Raw genomic sequence first — 19,800 nt, forward strand, 5'->3', positions numbered from 1 at the left:
ACCCAATGGCTGTTTTGAAATTTTAAAAAGTTACTTTGGGCAAGCACCAATGGGGAGAGAAACAACACCAGAATGTACCTTTTCCACATTCCACTGAAAAGTGGAAAGCACTTTTGGGGAATGATGCAAAATAGATGTGATGATCTCATAATACATCTTATTAGGCTTCACACTTTTGCCTTTCTGGAAACAGAATGCTTAGCTCTAGTTAGCACACTAACCACATTTCCTTGTCCTAGTCTGGTAAAACTTGCAAATGTTCAGTGGAGCTTGTGAGCTACACAAGTGCCAGAGAGCATGTCCAGAGGGCCACCAGTGAGATCTGCTTATCACATTGCGAGGAAAGAGAAACGTGCTTCAGTATGTTGTTGTTTAGACGTTTAGTCGTGTCCGACTCTTCGTGACCCCCTGGACCAGAGGACGCCAGGCACTCCTGTCTTCCACTGCCTCCCGCAGTTTGGTCAAACTCATGCTGGTAGCTTCGAGAACACTATCCAACCATCTCGTCCTCTGTCGTCCCCTTCTCCTTGTACCCTCCATCTTTCCCAACATCAGGGTCTTTTCCAGGGAGTCTTCTCTTCTCATGAAGTGGCCAAAGTATTGGAGCTTCACGATCTGTCCTTCCAGTGAGCACTCAGGGCTGATTTCCTTAAGAATGGAGAGGTTTGATCTTCTTGGCGTCCATGGGACTCTCTCAAGAGTCTCCTCCAGCACCAGAATTCAAAAGCATTAATTGTTCGGTGATCAGCTTTCTTTATGGTCCAGCTCTCACTTCCATACATCACTACTGGGAAAACCATAGCTTTAACTACCGTATTTTTCTCTCTATTACACGCAGATTTTTTCTTCTAAAAAGGAAGGGGAAATGTCTGTGCGTGTTATGGAGCGAATGTGGGGGGGGGGTCCCTGGAGCCGATTAGGGGAGCGCAGGAACAAAAATCAGCAAAAATCAATCGTGCGTTGTGTCCGAGAGGGAAACCTGAAAAGAGGAAGTTGCAGCGTTCCTGCATTCTGCCTCAGGGTCTTACTGCCCACCCTTCTCTGTTTCGTTGCTGTGTTTGCTCAAACGGAACAAAGAGCAGGCAAATCCCCTCCCCTCCAGGCAAGCAGAGGGGAAAGCAGAGGTCTTTCCTTCTAGTAATTCCTCTCTGTGCTCCTCGCAGGCAGCCAGAAAACATGCAGGAGGAGAGAGAAAGCTGGCTTCGGTTTGTGGAAACTTTTGCCTTTCTTTCCTCCCTCCCGTAAAATCCCTCTCCTGCTTTCTTAGCCAGCTGCTTCTCTGCACAACGCTCTCTTGTCCCTTCTGTGTTTTTCCTTCACTCCCCACTTAAAATGTAGTTACAAAGCATGGATCCACATGGATCCTCAGGATCTTTGCATTGGGCCACCCCAAATTCACCATCAGATCACATAGCAGCCTGCCCCCCCCCAAAATCACACACCCACTGTTGCCTGGGGCTGCAATGGTGCAAAAATGTGGTTAAAAAGCATGGATCCACATGGATCCTCAGGATCTTTGCATTGGGCCACCCCAAATTCACCATCAGATCACATAGCAGCCTGCCCCCCAAAAATCACACACCCACTGTTGCCTGGGGCTGCAATGGTGCAAAAATGTGGTTAAAAAGCATGGATCCACATGGATCCTCAGGATCTTTGCATTGAGCTACCCCAAATTCACCATCAGATCACATGTCTGTGGCCACAGCATGAAGCACAAAAATGATACATCGACTGTTTCATTCAGAATTTTTTTCCTTGTTTTCCTCCTCTAAAAACGATGTGCGTGTTATGGTCAGGTGCGTGTTATAGAGCGAAAAATACGGTATATGGACCTTTGTTGTGCTTCAGTATGGTCTGCTCCAAAATAGGTGTTAACACTTACCCACAGTTTGCAATCTACTTCAAATCCAAGTCCTGGTTTGCAGCCAATCCTTAACCACAATACTTAACCTTAAGATATTCAGACTGGTTCATATATGCAATGCTAACCAAATCAAATCATGGCTTAGTATAAATGCACAGAGGCGTCAATTTGCTCCCCAGGTAAGGATGATGGAGAGATTAGTTGCAGTTTGCGTTTAAATGCAAATTGGCTGAATTCACACTTTGCCAAACTATATGCAAACTGAAAGAGAGCCATTCTTTGAGATTTGCACTTCTCTGAATTTTGCAATGTAGTTCTCCAGACAAGAACCAAAATGCACATACGAGTGCATATATTAGTGAAAATTATGGGAAATATTAGCTCAAACACAGATGTAAAAAGTCGTGCAAGCCTTCATTTCTACTACATATGGTGTACAGTTCTATTACAGCACAATTTTTACGGGTACTTTTTATGCAATATCAGTGCAAGAAACCCCACATGCACAGAAAATAGAAGGGAAAGTCAGACCCCAATGTTATAATGCAATGAAATTTAGTGTAGTGATAACTATATTAAAGAAAGGAAATAGCTAATTTCCCTTCTCTACACTTCTGATCTGTTTTTAAGCTCCATTGCTTACACTTGCTTTGTCCATTTAACAAAGAAATAACACCATGACTAAATGTGAAACTTTCCCAGCATTCTCCGGAGCTTAATGTTTGCATAGATGGCTTTTGAGACATCTTCATTATCCCATTTTGCTCGTATCTGACAGAGTTCTCATTTATATTTATGAGTCGCTTTTAATAATGTCTGTTTTTACGGCATGTTTGGTTCCAGGTAATAATTTTGTATGCTGATTTTATGCAAATATCACCTTAAGTACGCTGAATAAGACTCAGGCTACAAATTGCCAAAACAGCTATGTACAAAAAGACCCAATAATAATATAGACACATGGACATGGCCTATGTTCCGTCTGCACAGTACTCATAACAACATTTACACTAATCCAATCAATAAGAAATACGTAAGTCTCAGTACGAGTCCACTGATGATAGAAATTCCTCTAACCAGAACGCCAGCTACATACCTTTTGTGTTTGTTCCTTCCAAGGCTCTTTAGCCAATAGACTCTGCAGGCTGCCTGGGAAAAGAGCGAGGGTCTCCCGCGCAGCCAGATTATCTCCCGGGCGCTTGCCCAAATAATTTGCAGGCAACGCTGAACTTGCTTCCCCTTCCCAGCTGGCGCTGAGGCCAAGCAGCAGCGGCGCAGAGTGGTCAGCCCAGGCCACCACGGAGGCAGCAAAGATCCACAACAGGAAGCTGACCGCCTAGACAGGAAACAGATGCAGTTTTTGCTAACGGGCTCTGCAACGCCTGAAAAGGGCTATAAAGCCAAGGCAGCCATTTGGAAAGAAAATTGAGTTCAGAAGCTCAAAAGAATTTCAGTGGCTTGTTGTTGTTGTTGTTGTTGTTGTTTTATTTTGGAATCTGGCAATGGTTGAAACCTCAACTCAGCCACGAACCTCCTGAACAGCCATGGAGCAGCACACGTGTAAAATGGGCATTGGAGAGGTCTGCTTTGCAGTTTTTTGTTAGGTGCACAAACACAAAAGTTAGTGCACACAAAAGCACTGCATCCCTAAGATTTGCTGCAGCAGAGCAGTCTTTGAATCAGGAATTTTATTGCGCATCTCTCCAAGAGCTTCTGCTGTACAACACAGAAATAGCAAAGAAAGCAGCTCAATCCATCTGAATTATTTGAATCTAGCAAATTACACAGATGGCTTTATAAGTGCTCAAAAAACTTTTTTTTTTTAAAAAAAAAAACTGCAGTAGATGTATATCTACAGTGATATTTTCTTTTGAGATTCCATCACTGTTTTTACATTCAGGCAGGCCAGATGGTCAATTTCCAAATTTTAAACATGTGTTCTGAACAACCATTTTGATATATTTTGTCAGCAATCTGACATTTTCATTACGAAAGTAATAAGATGACTTTTACGAGGGGAAGAAATCTCCACATGTTCCACAGGAAGGGGCATATATCATGAATAAAGTCATTTCCCCACTGTTATGAAAAACAAAAAAAATATACATTTTGGGAATGTACCTCTTTTGGAGCCACATTTTGTATGGTTGTTGTCTTCAAGGAAATGTTTTTAATATATCCCATTAGTTCCAAGAGCCACGCCATTCTCTTTAAGACTCCTGTAATGGCAAAAACGCACCTGTATTTTGAAGCACTTTAAAGATAACAAGGGAATCTTCCCCATCCTTATTCGAAGTTTCAGTACTGCCCATGTGCTCAACTAAGAAATAACAATAATAATAATAATAATAATAATAATAATAATAATAATAATAATAATAATAATAATTTATTATTTATACCCCGCCCACCTGGCTGAGTTCCCCAGCCACTCCCCAGCGAAGGCATTCAGAATTAGAGTTGATGGGTGCAAAAACGTAACTATATAAACAAAAGAATACTTTCACCATTTCACCATCATTGTTTCCAAACCGTTTGGTAAAACAAAGCCACCCCACCAAAAAAGAGAGACCTGAAATAATAATAATAATAATAATAATAATAATAATAATAATAATAATAATAATAATAATAATAATTTTTTATACTCCGCCCATCTGGCTGGGTTTCCCCATCCACTCTGGGCGGCTTCCAACTGAATATTAAGAACAATACAGCATCAGACATTAAAAACTTCCCTAAACAGGGCTGCCTTCAGTTGTCTTTTAAAAGTAAAATAGTTGCTTATTAACTTGACATCTGCTGGGAGGGCGTTCCACAGGGCGGGTGCCACTATCGAGAAGGCCCTCTGCCTGGTTCCCTGTAACTTCACTTCTTGCAGGGAGGGAACCGCCAGAAGGCCCTCGGCACTGGACCTCAGTGTCCGGGCAGAACAATGGGGGTGGAGACGCTCTTTCAGGTCTACTGGGCCAAGGCTGTTTAGGGCTTTAAACTTTGAACTGTGCTTGGAAACGTACAGGGAGTAGAGATGGGAAGGCCTGCAAAAAACACCGAAAAAATGGGGGGGGGGAAACCTGGGTCTTTTCCAACACCGCCCCCCCAAAAAACGGAAAAAAACCTGGGTTTTCCCAGGCCTTCTCATCTTTAACTGGGAGCCACTGTACTTTCAGAACCGGTGTTATATGGTGTCAGTGGCCATTCCCAGTCACCAGTCTAGCTGCCACAGTCTGAATTAGTTGCACTTTCCAGGTCACCTTCAAAGGTAGCCCCACGCAGAGCTACATGAATGATATAGACATGGGATTTACACTCTCACATGCGGCAAGCCAACACAACTTGTGTCCCATTGAGCCAAATGCAGTTCAACAGCGGCTAGGTAAACCTCTTTCCCGCCCCCGCCCCCTGCTTTTTGCCTGGGACTGCAAAAACTGGTGGGTTGGCTTTAATTTCTGCAGGCCTCTCATAGAAGAACTCACAAGTGTGCAGAGGACAAACAGTAAATGGGGATAAAGATATTTTATTACTGGGCGCTTCTTATACAGATAGCAAGGATGAGAGCTTGCGGGCCACACAGTCTCTTTTGCTATTAGCTCTTACCTGTGTTTTCGTGGCTCACAATTCTTGCATGATAGAAGCTCTGCAACAACATCCACACAATGGTTTCTTTCTGCTGGCATCCAACGGCATTACTAATCACGTCGTTCCATCTCAGCAAAGGAAATCTGCCTTGGGAAACTATATAAACTTTGACAAATGTGACCTTTTCCAAATTGTTCTGCAAAACAAGCCATGAAGTAGATGAGGAATAGGAAACCGACTCTCTCACTAGCTACTTTGTGAAGAGGAGAAGAATTCCCTCACGCTAAAGTAGAGACATTTTGTATTTCTGGAACGGAGGTCTCTGTTGATCTTCTTTATGGCTGGCTATAATTTATAGAATCATAGAATCATAGAGTTGGAAGAGACCACAAGGGCCATCGAGTCCAACCCCCTGCCAAGCAGGAAACACCATCAGAGCACTCCTGACATATGGTTGTCAAGCCTCTGCTTAAAGATTTGATTTATTTGATTTATTCCGTAGCGTCCACAAGTTTCACTCTGACAGGGCGTAGTTGTAAAGATGGCCCATAAAATACTTTTGCAAAAGAAAAATAACTACTGGGAAGATTAAGTCAAAATTGCATGTGCAGTGTGCCCTGATGTCTTGCAATGCCAATGCAGTCTAGAACATTACAAAGAAAGGTTTTCCTTTTCTGGAAAAAGATCTAGATAGCTAGACTGCAGTTACCTTTGAAACTTGGGTAATTCGGTCAATTTCTGTGTCTGCCATTTCCGAGAGACATTTTGCTGCGTGTATATACATCTTCACTTCACTTGGCTGCAAAGATAAAAACGAATGTGTGCTTTAAAGCCAAGCAAAGCCAACAGCCTAACTAAACCATAAAGGTAGCATCCCCCAACACTTCCCTTTTCAATGTTTCTAAATTCAACTTGGAACGCATATATATACCGTATTTTTCGCTCGATTGGACGCAGTTTTTCCCCTCCAAAAATTGAGGGGAAATGTGTGTGCGTCCTATGGAGCGAATGCAGGCTTGTGCCATAGCGGCACGCAACCCCTCCGGCAGGGAGAGGCTGAACGAGGCTATGGCTTCTTTAGCTCCACGCAGCCTCTCCTGGGAGGAAGCCAAAGCAGCGAGCGGGATCCATCCCACTCACTGCCTTGGCTTGTGCCACAGCCGCGCACAACCCCTCCGGCACAACCCCTGTACGCTGCTGTCAGAGTTGCTTCCAGATCCTAGCTCACAGAGGATCACGCTAGCCAGCAATCATTAAGTAAAAGTCTTTATTGAATTACAGTTTCCATTCTCAAGCTGCTGCGTGCAACTCTACGTCTAGTGGCTAGATCGGCGAAGCTCCGTCTGAGTCTCCGCCCCTTGTGCACCAACTTAATATCCTAGCCCTGCTCCACCTTTTCCGCCTGACTGTTCTCCTCTGGGTCCCTCTGCTCCCCGGGGTCTCTTCCTTCCTGGATTCTTCTGACGCCGACCCCCCGGACCCCCCTGTCTCCTTGCGCCGGGCTTTAGGACCTGGCTCTCTTTCAGGGCTGCCTACTGCGTCACTTTCCTGTGCATTTGAACTTGGCGCGCGCGCCCAACCTTCCACTTTCCGTCTGACCGTTTCTTCGCTCCCCGATGGAGGTGTGGCCACTCCTGACTCATGCCCTTCCCCCTGTTGTGAGCTGCCAGCGCTTGCTCCCTGGCTCCCTTCCTCTTCCCTGCTCTCTGGCGGTGACGCTGGTCCCGATTTCCAACTGCTCTCCTCTGAGTCCCCTCTGGCTCTATCTTCCTGGGGTGCCCCCCTAGACTCCCCCCTTGCCCTGGCCACTGGTGCTCCTTTCTGTGAATCTTCTGATTCACTGGAAAGGCTCGGAGATCTCGGGTCGTCGTCATCACTCATCTTTTCTTCTGCCTCCTCCCCTTCGCTCTCTGTTTCCTCCCTTGCTCTTGCCTCTGCTCCTGAACCCCTGACATCCATCCCCCCCTCGAAGCCCCCCGTTCCCCCCTCCCCTCCTTTCGGTGCGGGAGCTGGGTGCTGCTGTGTCAAAGGGACGAACGTCGGATACCGTTCGCTTCCCGTGGCGGGCCTCCATCTGAAGTCTCCCGGTTCTTCCCCCCTGCCCTCGTCGACGACGGTCACCTCCGCTTCCATCTCTGTGCCGCCGTGCTCGAAACCAGGGTCGTCCCCGAAAACGTCCATGTCCGTCTCTCCCTCACTTCCTCCTGGCGGCGTTGCTCGTCCTGGACCTTCCAGCCACTTCCTGCGCCACTGCTCCTCTGGTCTGTCGTCCCACCAATACGAGGGTTCTGAGGCAGATCCCGAGGGTGACCCCTCCGGGGAACGGGCGTCTCGTATCGGGTCCTCGTCCGAGTCGAACCCCCGGAACGTGCTGGCAGAAAGCGTGGGCGTGAAAAGCCAGTCGTCGAAAAAGTCTTCTGGCATTGGCCTATGTGGGAAGAGGGCATGAAACTCGTCTTTGAGCAGAGGTTCGTCCAAGGCGTAGCCCGGCACCCAGCTGTTCGCACTGGCCGGGGTGCCCTCCTTGGCGAGAAAGTATTCTACCCCCTCTTCCCCCCATCTGGAGTCCAAAATCTCCGTGACTTCGTTGATGCGCTCCTCCTGTGCCACTCCCGCGTGCCCGGTTCTTTCTCTGAGTGGACTCGGTGCCGTTCTGGGTTCCTGAAACCTGTACGGTGCCTTGTAGGGCGTGAGCACCGATCTGTGGAACACCGGATGCATTCTGGAACCCTCCGGAAGCGCCAGCCTGAAAGCTACCGGGTTGACCTGCTCTTCGACTTGGTAGGGCCCCAGTTGCTTATGCCCTAGTTTCTTCTTGGCCAACGACCTGGCCGGCACTGCGTGGGCTGCTAACCAGACCCAGTCTCCCACATGGATCTCTTCGCCAACCCTTCTGTGTTTGTCCGCTTGTACCTTGTATGCGTGTTTGGCCAGCTCCAGGTGCCGCCGCAGCTGATCGTGGACCTCCTGCAACTCCGACGCGAACGCATCTGCTGTCTGCGGCTCCCCCTCCCCCATTCTTTCCAGTCCCGGGAAGGTTCTGGGGTGCCTCCCGTTGTTGGCGAAGAACGGCGTGACCCCCGTGGACACGTGCTTCGTGTTGTTGTAGGCGAACTCGGCGAGCGGCAGGTAATCCACCCACGTCGCAGGCTGTTGATTCGCATAACATCTCAGGTACTGCTGCATGATGGCATTGACCCGCTCCGCTTGCCCGTTGGTCTGCGGGTGTCTCGCCGACGCCAGGTTGATCTTGACGTTCAGGAAGCCCATCAGCTTCTGCCAGAAATTCGAGATGAACTGCCGCCCCCGGTCGGACAGAATAGACCGTGGCAGACCGTGAACCTTGAACACGTGGTCTATGAACAGTTTGGCGGTTTGCTCCGCCGTGGCCACCTTAGCGCACGGAATGAAATGTGCCATCTTGGAAAACAAGTCCACCACCACCAACACTGCCGTCTTGCCCCTCGAGCTGGGCAGATCCGTGACAAAGTCCAGGGCCACCCTCTCCCATGGTTCGACCGGAGTTTGCAGCGGTTCCAACAGTCCGGCCGGCGGTCTGTGCACTGGCTTGGCCCTCTGGCAGGTGTCACACCTCGCCACGTAGTCCGCGACCTCCCCTCTCATTCCGGGCCACCAGAAATCCCTGGCGACTAATTCCACCGTCTTCTCCTTGCCGAAGTGCCCGGCAGTGGGCGCGTCGTGCAGCTGCTGCAGCACCTTGGCGCGAAGTTCGTCTCCCGGCACGTAGATGGCCCCTTTACGGATGAGCAATCCATCTCTCAGCTGGAACCCGTCGGTCGCTGCCGTGCCCCTTTGCACCTCTGCCATCTTTGCTTGCACGAAGGAGTCATCCTGCAACGCTCGTCGCACCGCCTCCAGGTCCACGGTTGCCGCGGCGCACGCCCACACTGTTGGTGCGAAGATGTGCATGGCGGCCGCTGGCGTTGCGTCCTCCAGATACTGTGGCTTACGGGAGAGAGCGTCCGCCATGATGTTGGTGTCCCCCGGGACATACTCTATGCGGAAGTCGAAGTTCGCAAAGAACTCAGCCCAACGTATCTGCCTCTGGTTCAGGAACTGTGCCGTGCGCCAGTGTTCCAGATTCTTGTGGTCCGTGCAAACCTGCACCGTGTGCTTGGCGCCGATCAGGAAGTGCCTCCAGGCTTTGAACGCTGCATGAATGGCCAGCAACTCCCTGTCCCAGATGGTGTAGTTCTGCTCGGACTTGCTGAGCTTCCTGGAGTAAAACGCTCCCGGCCGCCAAACCCCCTGCGGGTCTTTCTGCAGCAGGACTGCCCCCACGGCTCTGTCCGAGGCGTCTGTCTCGACCCTCATCGGCCTGCTGGGATCGACATGCAGCAGCTGCTCTTCCGACGCGAAGAGACGCTTGAGTGCCTGAAAGGACTGCTCCGCCTGCTCTGTCCAGATGAACCTCTTTTTCTTGGAGCTAAGCGTGTCCGTGATGGCCGCTGTCTGCATAGCGAAGCCCTTGATAAACTTGCGATAGAAGTTCGCAAAGCCGACAAACCGTTGGACCTCCTTCCGGTTGCGTGGGCTTTTCCAATCCAACACCGCTCGCACCTTGGCGCTGTCCATGGCGAGCCCCTTGTCAGACAACTTGTAGCCCAGAAAATCCACCTCCGTCACGTCGAATTGGCACTTCTCCAGCTTGGCGTAGAGCCTATGCTGCTTTAGCCTGCTCAGCACTTCCTTGACGTGCCTGTCATGCTCCTGCTGCGATTCCGAAAAGATCAGGATGTCATCTAAGAAACAGACGCACGTCTTGTAGAGAAGTCCCGCCAGCACGTGATGCATGAATGCTTGAAAAACGTGGGAGCCATTTTGCAATCCAAAAGGCATAACCCTATATTTGTAGGTGCCCAGTGGCGTGAACATGGCTGTCTTCCACTCATCTCCTTCCCGCATGCGAATGAGGTTGTACGCGCCTCGCAGGTCTAACTTGGTGAACACGCTGCCCTTCCGTACCTTAGCGAGGAGGTCGTCGATCCGGGGCATGGGGAAGTCCGATGGCTTGGTCACACTGTTTAAGATGCGATAGTCCACGACCAGTCTTTTTTGGGGCGTGTCCCGCTTCTTAACAAAGAATACAGGACTGCCCCCCGCTGCCTTGGACTCCCGGATGAAACCGCGCTCCAAATTATGATCTATGAACTCCTTGAGTTCTTGCAGTTCGTCCTCAGACATGGAATACAGCTTCCCTTTAGGCAGCGCCGCCCCCGGCAGCAGGTCAATTTTGCAGTCATATGGTCTGTGAGGGGGTAGCCTGTCTGCCTCCTTCTCGCAGAAAACCTCCAAAAATTCTGCGTACTTGTGGGGAATCGCTTGCAGCGTGCCTAGCAGCAGCTGCGTCTCCTCTTCCTCTCCTTCCTGCCGGGGCACGATGCAGTGTTCAGCACAAAAGGAAGAGCCGAAGGTCAGCTGCCTCTGGTACCACGCCAGCGTTGGGCTGTGCTTGTCCAGCCAACTCATGCCCAATACAATGGGCGTGTCCGATAGTTGAGTGACGTTGAAGCTGATGATTTCCCTGTGATTCCCAAGTCGCATCACCATTGGTGGCGTCTGCTTCACCACTTGCCCCCCGAGCAGCTCCCTGCCATCCACCGTGACAACCTGCAGGGGCAGCGTGGCAGGCAGCAACTGTATAGCGTGCCGGTCGACAAAGTCTTGCCCTATAAAGTCCGCATTGCTTCCTGAGTCAATGGTGATTGGCACGTCCATGGTGATTCCATTGGGCAGCTGGAGCGATGCGGTGAGCCTCACTACTGGTTTGGGCGGGAGGGGGTTCACGGGCTGTAAAATGTCTGGGGACTGCTTCACTGACACGTCTGGCTGGGCCCCAGTGCCTCTTCCTCCAGCCAGACTGCGTCGTTTCCCTGCTGTGGTTCTCCGTGCTGCGTTGCTGCAGTTACCATTGCTGAGGCTGCAGTGTGCTTGCGGAGCCTCCGGGGACACTCTTTCGCCATATGCCCTGGCTCCTCGCAGATGTAACACTTCCTGTTCCCTCTAGGAGGCTTCGCCGTCACTGTTGTCGGTGCTAGGGCTCTGGCTGCTGACTGAGCCCTTGCACTTCCAACCTCCATAGGTTCTGTCCCTCCTCCAGACGGAGGCGTGGATTGCGCACGCGCTGCTTCTCTGGGAAGGAAGGAGGAGCCCCTGGCTGGTTCGCGCCCTCCACGCCCTTCGTCCCTGCTCCACGGACGTTCTTCCAGCCGCACCCCCACCGCCAGCGCCCTCTGAACGATCTCCTGCGTGGTCCGGGGTCTCTCCCCCCTCGCAATTTCATCTTTAACAGAGCCGTGCAATCCCTCCCAAAACAGGTCTCTTACAGGGGCCGAATCTCTGTCCCATTCCAGGGCACTGACCAAAGCGAAAAAGCGGGCATGGTACTGCCTTACGCTGGCCCTCCCTTGCTTCAGTCCATGTATCTGCTGCCGAGCAAGATCCACGTCAATGCTTGATAAAAAACATCCATCCATCGCTTTAATAAAGGCATCCGCATTTTGGAGCACCGGATCATTATCCCTCCACAAATTGCGCAGCCATGCTTTAGCATCCCCATGCAAATGGGACATGATGAATCCCACTTTCTCTTGCTCATCTCTAAAGTCTTTATTCAGCAGTTGCAGTGCGCACATTACGTCTGCTCTAAAATTGGGGTACTGTTGCAGGTTCCCATCGAAGTGAGAGACCAGACCGCCTGTTCGTCTCGCCAACCCAATTCCCTCCTGTCTGGGTGTCAGTTGCCCTTGCTTCGTAAGCATGTCCAACCTGACCTGGAGATCCCTGCAGGCGGCAGCTGCCTCCTCCTCTCTCTTCCTGGATGCGAGAGCCTCGGCATTCAGTTGTGACACTGCTTCTCTGAGTTCCGCTATCTGCTGCTCAGCCGTCATGTCGGCTGCCGTTCGTGAGCTCGCTAGTAGGCACCTGCTTCTCTCCTCTCCTCGAGGCTGTAGATGCCCACAATACTGAGACGGAGCTTACTGTCAGAGTTGCTTCCAGATCCTAGCTCACAGAGGATCACGCTAGCCAGCAATCATTAAGTAAAAGTCTTTATTGAATTACAGTTTCCATTCTCAAGCTGCTGCGTGCAACTCTACGTCTAGTGGCTAGATCGGCGAAGCTCCGTCTGAGTCTCCGCCCCTTGTGCACCAACTTAATATCCTAGCCCTGCTCCACCTTTTCCGCCTGACTGTTCTCCTCTGGGTCCCTCTGCTCCCCGGGGTCTCTTCCTTCCTGGATTCTTCTGACGCCGACCCCCCGGACCCCCCTGTCTCCTTGCGCCGGGCTTTAGGACCTGGCTCTCTTTCAGGGCTGCCTACTGCGTCACTTTCCTGTGCATTTGAACTTGGCGCGCGCGCCCAACCTTCCACTTTCCGTCTGACCGTTTCTTCGCTCCCCGATGGAGGTGTGGCCACTCCTGACTCATGCCCTTCCCCCTGTTGTGAGCTGCCAGCGCTTGCTCCCTGGCTCCCTTCCTCTTCCCTGCTCTCTGGCGGTGACGCTGGTCCCGATTTCCAACTGCTCTCCTCTGAGTCCCCTCTGGCTCTATCTTCCTGGGGTGCCCCCCTAGACTCCCCCCTTGCCCTGGCCACTGGTGCTCCTTTCTGTGAATCTTCTGATTCACTGGAAAGGCTCGGAGATCTCGGGTCGTCGTCATCACTCATCTTTTCTTCTGCCTCCTCCCCTTCGCTCTCTGTTTCCTCCCTTGCTCTTGCCTCTGCTCCTGAACCCCTGACAGCTGCTCTTTGGGGCTGGGGGGGGGGAGATATTTTTTTTATTGATTTCCCCGTCTAAAAACTAGGCGCACCCTATGGTCCGGTGCGCCCTATGGAGCGAAAAATACGGTATCTTTGTTCACCCTAACCACCCACTAAACACTCTCAAATAGATGGAAATTGGAATAACAGCCACCTGTCTTTTCAACAACAGATTAGCAGAAAGCATTTCATTGTGGATAAGCATATCAATGGAAAATGAAACCAGAAGACCCCAAGGGGGCCCTGCAAAAGTGCCATCCTTTTCAAATTAAGCCTCACCTACACTAAATAATGGGACACGGGTGGCGCTGTGGGTTACACCACTGAGCCTAGGGCTTGCCGATCAGAAGGTCAGTGGTTCAAATCCCCGTGACGGGGTGAGCTCCCGTTGCTCGGTCCCTGCTCCTGCCAACCTAGCAGTTCGAAAACACGTCAAAGTGCAAGTAGATAAATAGGTACCACTCCAGCGGGAAGGTAAACGGCATTTCCGTGGGCTGCTCTGGTTTTGCCACATGACCCGGAAGCTGTACGCCGGCTCCCTCGGCCAATAAAGCAAGATGAGTGCCGCAACCCCAGAGTCGTCTGCAACTGGACTTAACGGTCAGGAGTCCCTTTACCTTTACACTAAATAATATGTGATTACTGGACATGTCTTAAGTCCATTTGCCCTCTCGTACTACCCGCATGGGGTCCCAAAGAAAACTTGTTTTTTCTTTATTTACCCTGTACTTCGGTTTCTACCATGAACTCACCGCAGTGCGTAATCTAAAAGCGAAACGCAGTAAAACTAGCTAACGGCAATGTTGACATTTTGCTGCAACGGAAACCAGATTTTATCGTCTATTTCAACTCCATAATCATCCGCGAAGCAGATTCCATTCCTAATGCTGTTTAAATTATTCTCAAATTGGTCACATTTTCTTAAAAAAAACACACAAAACAATCCACCAGGACACTGTACCACAATGCAGTATTTCTGTGCACAAGCCCTGTTTTTAACTGTCCCATGCATAGCAGCAGATTTCATGGCAAAGATTTTCCCTGTAGCTGTCCCAGTTCTTCAGTCATTCTTATTGTCTTAAAAGGAGCCCCTTTTTCAACACCGTCCTAATACTTTAAATATTTACTTTCCTTACCCGAATCCCATTTGGCAGAAGTTCAAATATCCTCTCCGCAGTCCTGCAAAGGCAGCTCCAGCTGTACTGGGCAGAGCTAGGCAGTTTCATGGCTTGGCTGAGCCCTTGCAAAATACTCCAGCAAAGATCCAGGTCTCGCGGCTGGTTTTTTGCTTCAAAATGCTGCACCATGAAGACTTCTGTGAAAGCCTGCAATCTGTCTTCTGCTACATGTTTCATCCATACAGATAAGGATGTGAAAAGGTATCTCTTGGCTTGTGCCTAAAGTGCAGATAGTAAGGTATTACGGAGCCCCAACAAGGACTGTCTCACAGCATTAGGAAAAATGTTATTAGACCCAATGGCTTGTTTTACTTTAATATTCTTGGCAAACATCCTCTTTGTAAGAATACAGTCAAACTTCGGTTGTCGAACATAATCCATTCCAGAAGCCCGTTCAGCTTCCGAAATGTTCGACAGCTGAGACGCGGCTTCCGATTGGCTGCAGGAGCTTCACACACTCAAATGGAAGCTGTGTCAGACTTTCGGCTTCCAAAAAATGTTTGAAAACCGGAACACTTCCTTCCGGGTTTTCGGCGTCCAGGAGCCAAAACGTTCCAAAATGGAGGTGTTTGGGAACCAAGGTTTAACTGTATGCATACCACGCGTAAATGAAGGTGATATTCTATTACAGGAATAGTAATGTTGCTTAAGGGTTATTTTTTTTAAAAAAAACCACACACAACTTTTAATGATCTTTTGTGAGTGTTAAGTACCTACAAATCCAAAATCTTTTCTCAGTCGTGTCCACAGGAATTGGACTGGACTGATAATGCCCCATTAAATTTGTTCAATAATAAATTATTATTTGAAGGAGGGGAGATAGAAAAAGGCCCTGGAGCCAGCCCCAAAACTGTGCCCAGGGCAACACCCTCCCACTACGCCTCCGTAGAAAGGGATCTCTGCAAGTGATTTCTAAGAGTCCTGTGCATAGATGTCAACTTACAGATTAGAAAATAAGGGACCAGCAGCCTCGAAAATAAGGGATCAGCAGCCAAAATAAGGGATTTTAGTCAACCAGCTGAAATGCAAAGTTAAAAGGGACCTGATAATTTTGGAGAGCAGCACTGGTTTTTAGCCCTTCGTTTCCAGAGGTTGCTGCTCAAGACACCAGCTGATGAAACACTGCAATTAAATAACTACAAGCAGCAACCACTTTTCGCGCAAAACAAAGTCCAAGCTACGAAGATGCTGCTGCAGTTCTGTATCTTTTCTCTTGTGCTCCCTCTGTAGCTCTCAGTTCCATCAGGCAGGGCGGGAGGAAGAGAGGCGGGAAAATAGCGCCCGAAGTAAACCTGCAGATCAGACTATCTATGCTAATCTACCAATACAAATCTATGGGAGAAGCACTTGCGGTCCTTCCTCCGCTTTCCTCCTCTATGGTTAGCCCTTGGAACACCTGCCAGCGCCTCCGCCTCCACCTCCTCTCTCTGAACTGCTTTCTCTATGGTTGCCCTCGCTCTCCTCTCAAGGCTCCTCAGTCCCGGCGGGAAGGGGCTCCCAGGGGCCAAGGCTGGTGAGAGTAGGCCGGAGGGGGGCGGACCGGGCAGCCAAGAAACACAGTTGGAGCCTCTCTTCTCCCTGGCCGGCAGGGAGGGAAGGAGAGGAGCTGCTTCCTTTGAAACCCGGGAAATTTAAGGGGCATCATCAATCAGGGACAGCAGTGGGACATGGTGCTGGGATAAGGGAGTTTCCCGCCAAATAAGGGACGGTTGACAGCTATGGTCCTGTGCTATACATTGGACTCCCTATGATCAGCTGATTATTGGTTCTTCAGAAGCCTTTTTCGATCCCATCCACTTGCCTTTTCCCCTGCTGGCACCCGACATCATCTTTGACATCCGGTGCTGGCAGATAAGCATGGCTTGACCAAGATGATTCCCTACACCCCATTTGACTGGGATCTTAAGACACCCCGTTTTACGGAAACTTCTAAGTGCTGATTATGAGCCTGGCAAAGAGAGAGGAGGGCAGCCATTGGGCGTGGCGGCCCACAGAGTGATGACACGTACGCTTAGACTGCAGACGAGAGGCGGGGCTACCCACATGCCCAAAAGCATGGCAGCGTTCTGCGACGACTGGGCCTGGGTCACAGCTACTTCAAGGCACAGCTGCTGGATCTCTACTCCTAAAAGACACGAGGACAGCAAAGGCTGACGTCAGAGGGAAGGAAAAAATCAGAATAGCACACAGTCCAAACCAAAACTGAAAACCACCATTCACCACAACGGATGTCACACGATTTCCATGACATTCCTATACACTTTGACTTGGGAAAACATAGAAGATTTTTTTGGGGGGGTGGGTTGCACCTGAAGCAGCAATAAAGTCTCTGCTGGGGTGATTTACCACCACCCCTTGGTTGAAACCCTCCTCAAATCAGGAAATAAAGAAAACTTTCTGCAGTAGAAGATCACCTCTCTTGTTGTGGGGCTGACCTGGCTCAAAAGCTAAAACAGCTTGAAACTGCTAAACGGAGCAGAACTCTGCTGCTTTTATGTACCGTATTTTTCGCTCTATAAGACGCACCAGACCACAAGACGCACCTAGTTTTTGGAGGAGGAAAACAAGAAAACAAATATTCTGAATCTCAGAAGCCAGAACAGCAAGAGGAATCGCTGCACAGTGAAAGCAGCAATCCCTCTTGCTGTTCTGGCTCCTGGGATAGCTGCGCAGCCTGCATTCGCTCCATAAGACGCCCACACATTTCCCCTTACTTTTTAGGAGGGAAAAAGGGAGTCTTATACAGCAAAAAATACGGTATTTCTATTGCAGGGTTTTTTTGTTTTTTGTTTTGCTTTTAAAGACCTATCGTCAAGGATGCTTGCTGTTCTGTAACATAACAATAAAATTCAATTTAAGTTGAAACCACAAAACGCAAGTGCTAAACACTGCAATGGAAGTAAAACATAATTACTGGAGCACTCTGTGCTGCATATTGGAGACATCTCACAAATGCAGTCGTTAGACACAAAGCCTTTGCAACAAACTAAGTGCTTCATAACCATACCACAAAAATGTAGTTTTACAAATCCTCTCCTCCTCACGGAGGGGAGGCGTTGTGATTGGGAGCCGTTCCCGCACGGAGCAGGGGGCATTCCGGCCCCTGCTCGACGTCACCGCTGACGCGCCACACCCCCAACAAGGCTGCCTATCAGCGGCAGGCTTGGGGGCGGGGTTTAGCCGCTTAAACGCGGCCGCAGCAGCCCCTTTCCCTCATTGCGCTGCGTGACTCTTATTGAAAAGTCCAGGAAACTCATAAATCGTGTGGTTGCGTGCAAATTACGCTATATAAATGGCCAAGTTATTCCGCACGGTGACATTCAAATTGGTGATGAGTCATTGTTCCGGGATGACAGTGTTCATCTTTCAGATAATAGCAATGACATATGGCTGGCCGATATCATCAGAAGCCTCAGGGATTGGTTGCAGCTGTGAGGGTATTGGCGGCGAGCCTTGGGCTCGGGTGGCGGTTAGGCACTGGAATGTGTGGTTGGTGTATGGAAGGGCAGGGTGTGGCCATCGCCTACCCCTTCCTTATGGGTATTCCGTTAAAGGAATCCGGCGGTCGTGGATCCTGTCCGATGCCCTGCTGGGGCTGGGGGCCATGGCACGACCCCCGGTTACATCAGAGGAGAGCTTATAATTGTATTTGCATCAACAGGCTCCCCCCACTGGTGGTTAACCCCCACTAGACTCACTCCTCACTGAGTGGGTGGAGTCAACTTTGCTGTTATTCCAATGCCTAAGCCAATACCTCTCACATGCTGTAATCAATAAAGTTGTGGCCTTTTTCTAGCCCATAAACCTAAAATACTGTGTCCATGTGTCTTTCTTATCCCCAAGCTAAGGGGGTGGGTCCTCGAATCACAAATAGATCTTATTCACAAAAGGAAACACAGACAGAGTCCGGTGAACTTTATTATTATTATTATTATTATTATTATTATTATTATTATTATTATTATTTAAAAAATGCTTTTAAAACAACTTACCAAAATTTAGTCTCAGGAGAGGGGAAAGAATTGATGCCCAATTCACAGGTGGGTACTGATAGCTTGCTCCATTCAATGCTATGGGAGCCATAGCTGCTTTGACCAAGTGAGGCCGAATTTGTTCAGGGCCTGAAACAGAATACCAAACCACAACATGGATTTTCTGGTAGTGTGGTGGCACCTCGGTAAAACCACTTCTGACTGTTTGTAGCAGAGTTTTCCCCAGAGGCAGAGGACAAGAACAGAAGTCATACTCAAATTCACAGTCAAGAGCTTCTTTATTGCTTGACTGGTTGCACAAGGATTTATGCTACTATTATATACAAGCTATTTACATTCATTCTTTATCTCTCCAGCATGGTATAATCTCAGTGTGTGTGTGTGTGTGTGTGTGTGTGTGTGTGCGCTTTCGTGTGGAAATTGCAGCCTGCAACTTCCTCCCTTTATTTGCACCTCCAGCTGACATCAATCAAACCTAGAGTGCCACTCCTACACACTAAAGAAAATTCTGGAACCTTCTTTAAGTTTCCAGGAACTTTCATCTGTTTCTTAAAGAATATTTTCCTAAAATGTCTCAACTAAAGTCGCCGGAAAAACAAATACTAGCAGTGGAAACCTTTTCATGGAATTTTAACTAAATTTTACTGGGTTGTTTTTTTAAACTGAACCATTTTGTGCCCCCAAAACTAAAAGAAAGCACACCCTTTATTAGAATTAAGAAATGAAAAGAAGAATTATCATTGGTGCATTGAATGAATGCGACCCATCTCAACCCTCAAAATAAACAAGGACATTTCAAAAGCAATGCAGAAGTTTGGCGTACTAGAGGGATTATTCTAACATATATATAAAAAAGAATATCAAATCAAATTTTTAAAAGGCTTTGATCTGTTTTTGTAAGCAATCCAAATACAACATTATCTTTTATAGCAGCCAACCAAAAAGAAAGCAAAAGGGGTGTGTTAAGTATGGTGAGAGTTTTCCTCACAAATGTGTGTGAGCTTAGACATTCTCAAAGTGCGCCAGTAAAAAACGAGACACACCTTGAGCTAAACAACTCAACAGCTTTGGCTAACTCCCCTTTAAGAAGCTCAACGGTTCAATAAATACTGATTTATTAATTTGGGGTTCTCAAAAATAGGGGCCGTCTTATACATGGAAAAACACGGTATTCCCAATATTGACATTTGCTTTTTACCTTTCTTCCCACTTTCGATAACAAAGTCGATGGCTGCCCTCAGGAAACTTTTCTCAGGCAGGTAGCTAAAGTCTGGCGGAACTGTGAAAACAAAATTGTGCCCATCATGCCAATCTTGTGCCATGTTGTACATTCAGAAGTTGATAGGAATTTGCCTTGTGTACCCAGCCAAACCATGGATTCACCTAGCTCAGTGTGTTCAAACTGA

At 48.9% G+C, this 19,800-nt stretch overlaps 1 protein-coding gene across 2 annotated transcripts in view; it reads right to left on the reverse strand.

The window, feature by feature from the left end:
• FOCAD (focadhesin) overlaps nt 1–19,800 on the reverse strand; it is a 142,374-nt gene that overhangs the window by 1,613 nt on the left and 120,961 nt on the right. For both annotated transcript variants that reach the window (XM_081176061.1, XM_081176062.1), the window contains exons 35-42: nt 19,593–19,673; nt 18,395–18,523; nt 16,412–16,527; nt 14,361–14,621; nt 6,156–6,245; nt 5,465–5,642; nt 3,989–4,086; nt 2,964–3,203 (exon numbers count right to left, since the gene is read on the reverse strand). In XM_081176061.1, coding sequence (XP_081032187.1) covers nt 2,964–3,203; nt 3,989–4,086; nt 5,465–5,642; nt 6,156–6,245; nt 14,361–14,621; nt 16,412–16,527; nt 18,395–18,523; nt 19,593–19,673 — 1,193 coding nt within the window. The remainder of the gene's footprint in view (nt 1–2,963; nt 3,204–3,988; nt 4,087–5,464; nt 5,643–6,155; nt 6,246–14,360; nt 14,622–16,411; nt 16,528–18,394; nt 18,524–19,592; nt 19,674–19,800) is intronic.

The sequence above is a fragment of the Podarcis bocagei genome, assembly GCF_964188305.1.
Source record: "Podarcis bocagei genome assembly, chromosome: 17".
NCBI lineage: Eukaryota > Metazoa > Chordata > Lepidosauria > Squamata > Lacertidae > Podarcis > Podarcis bocagei.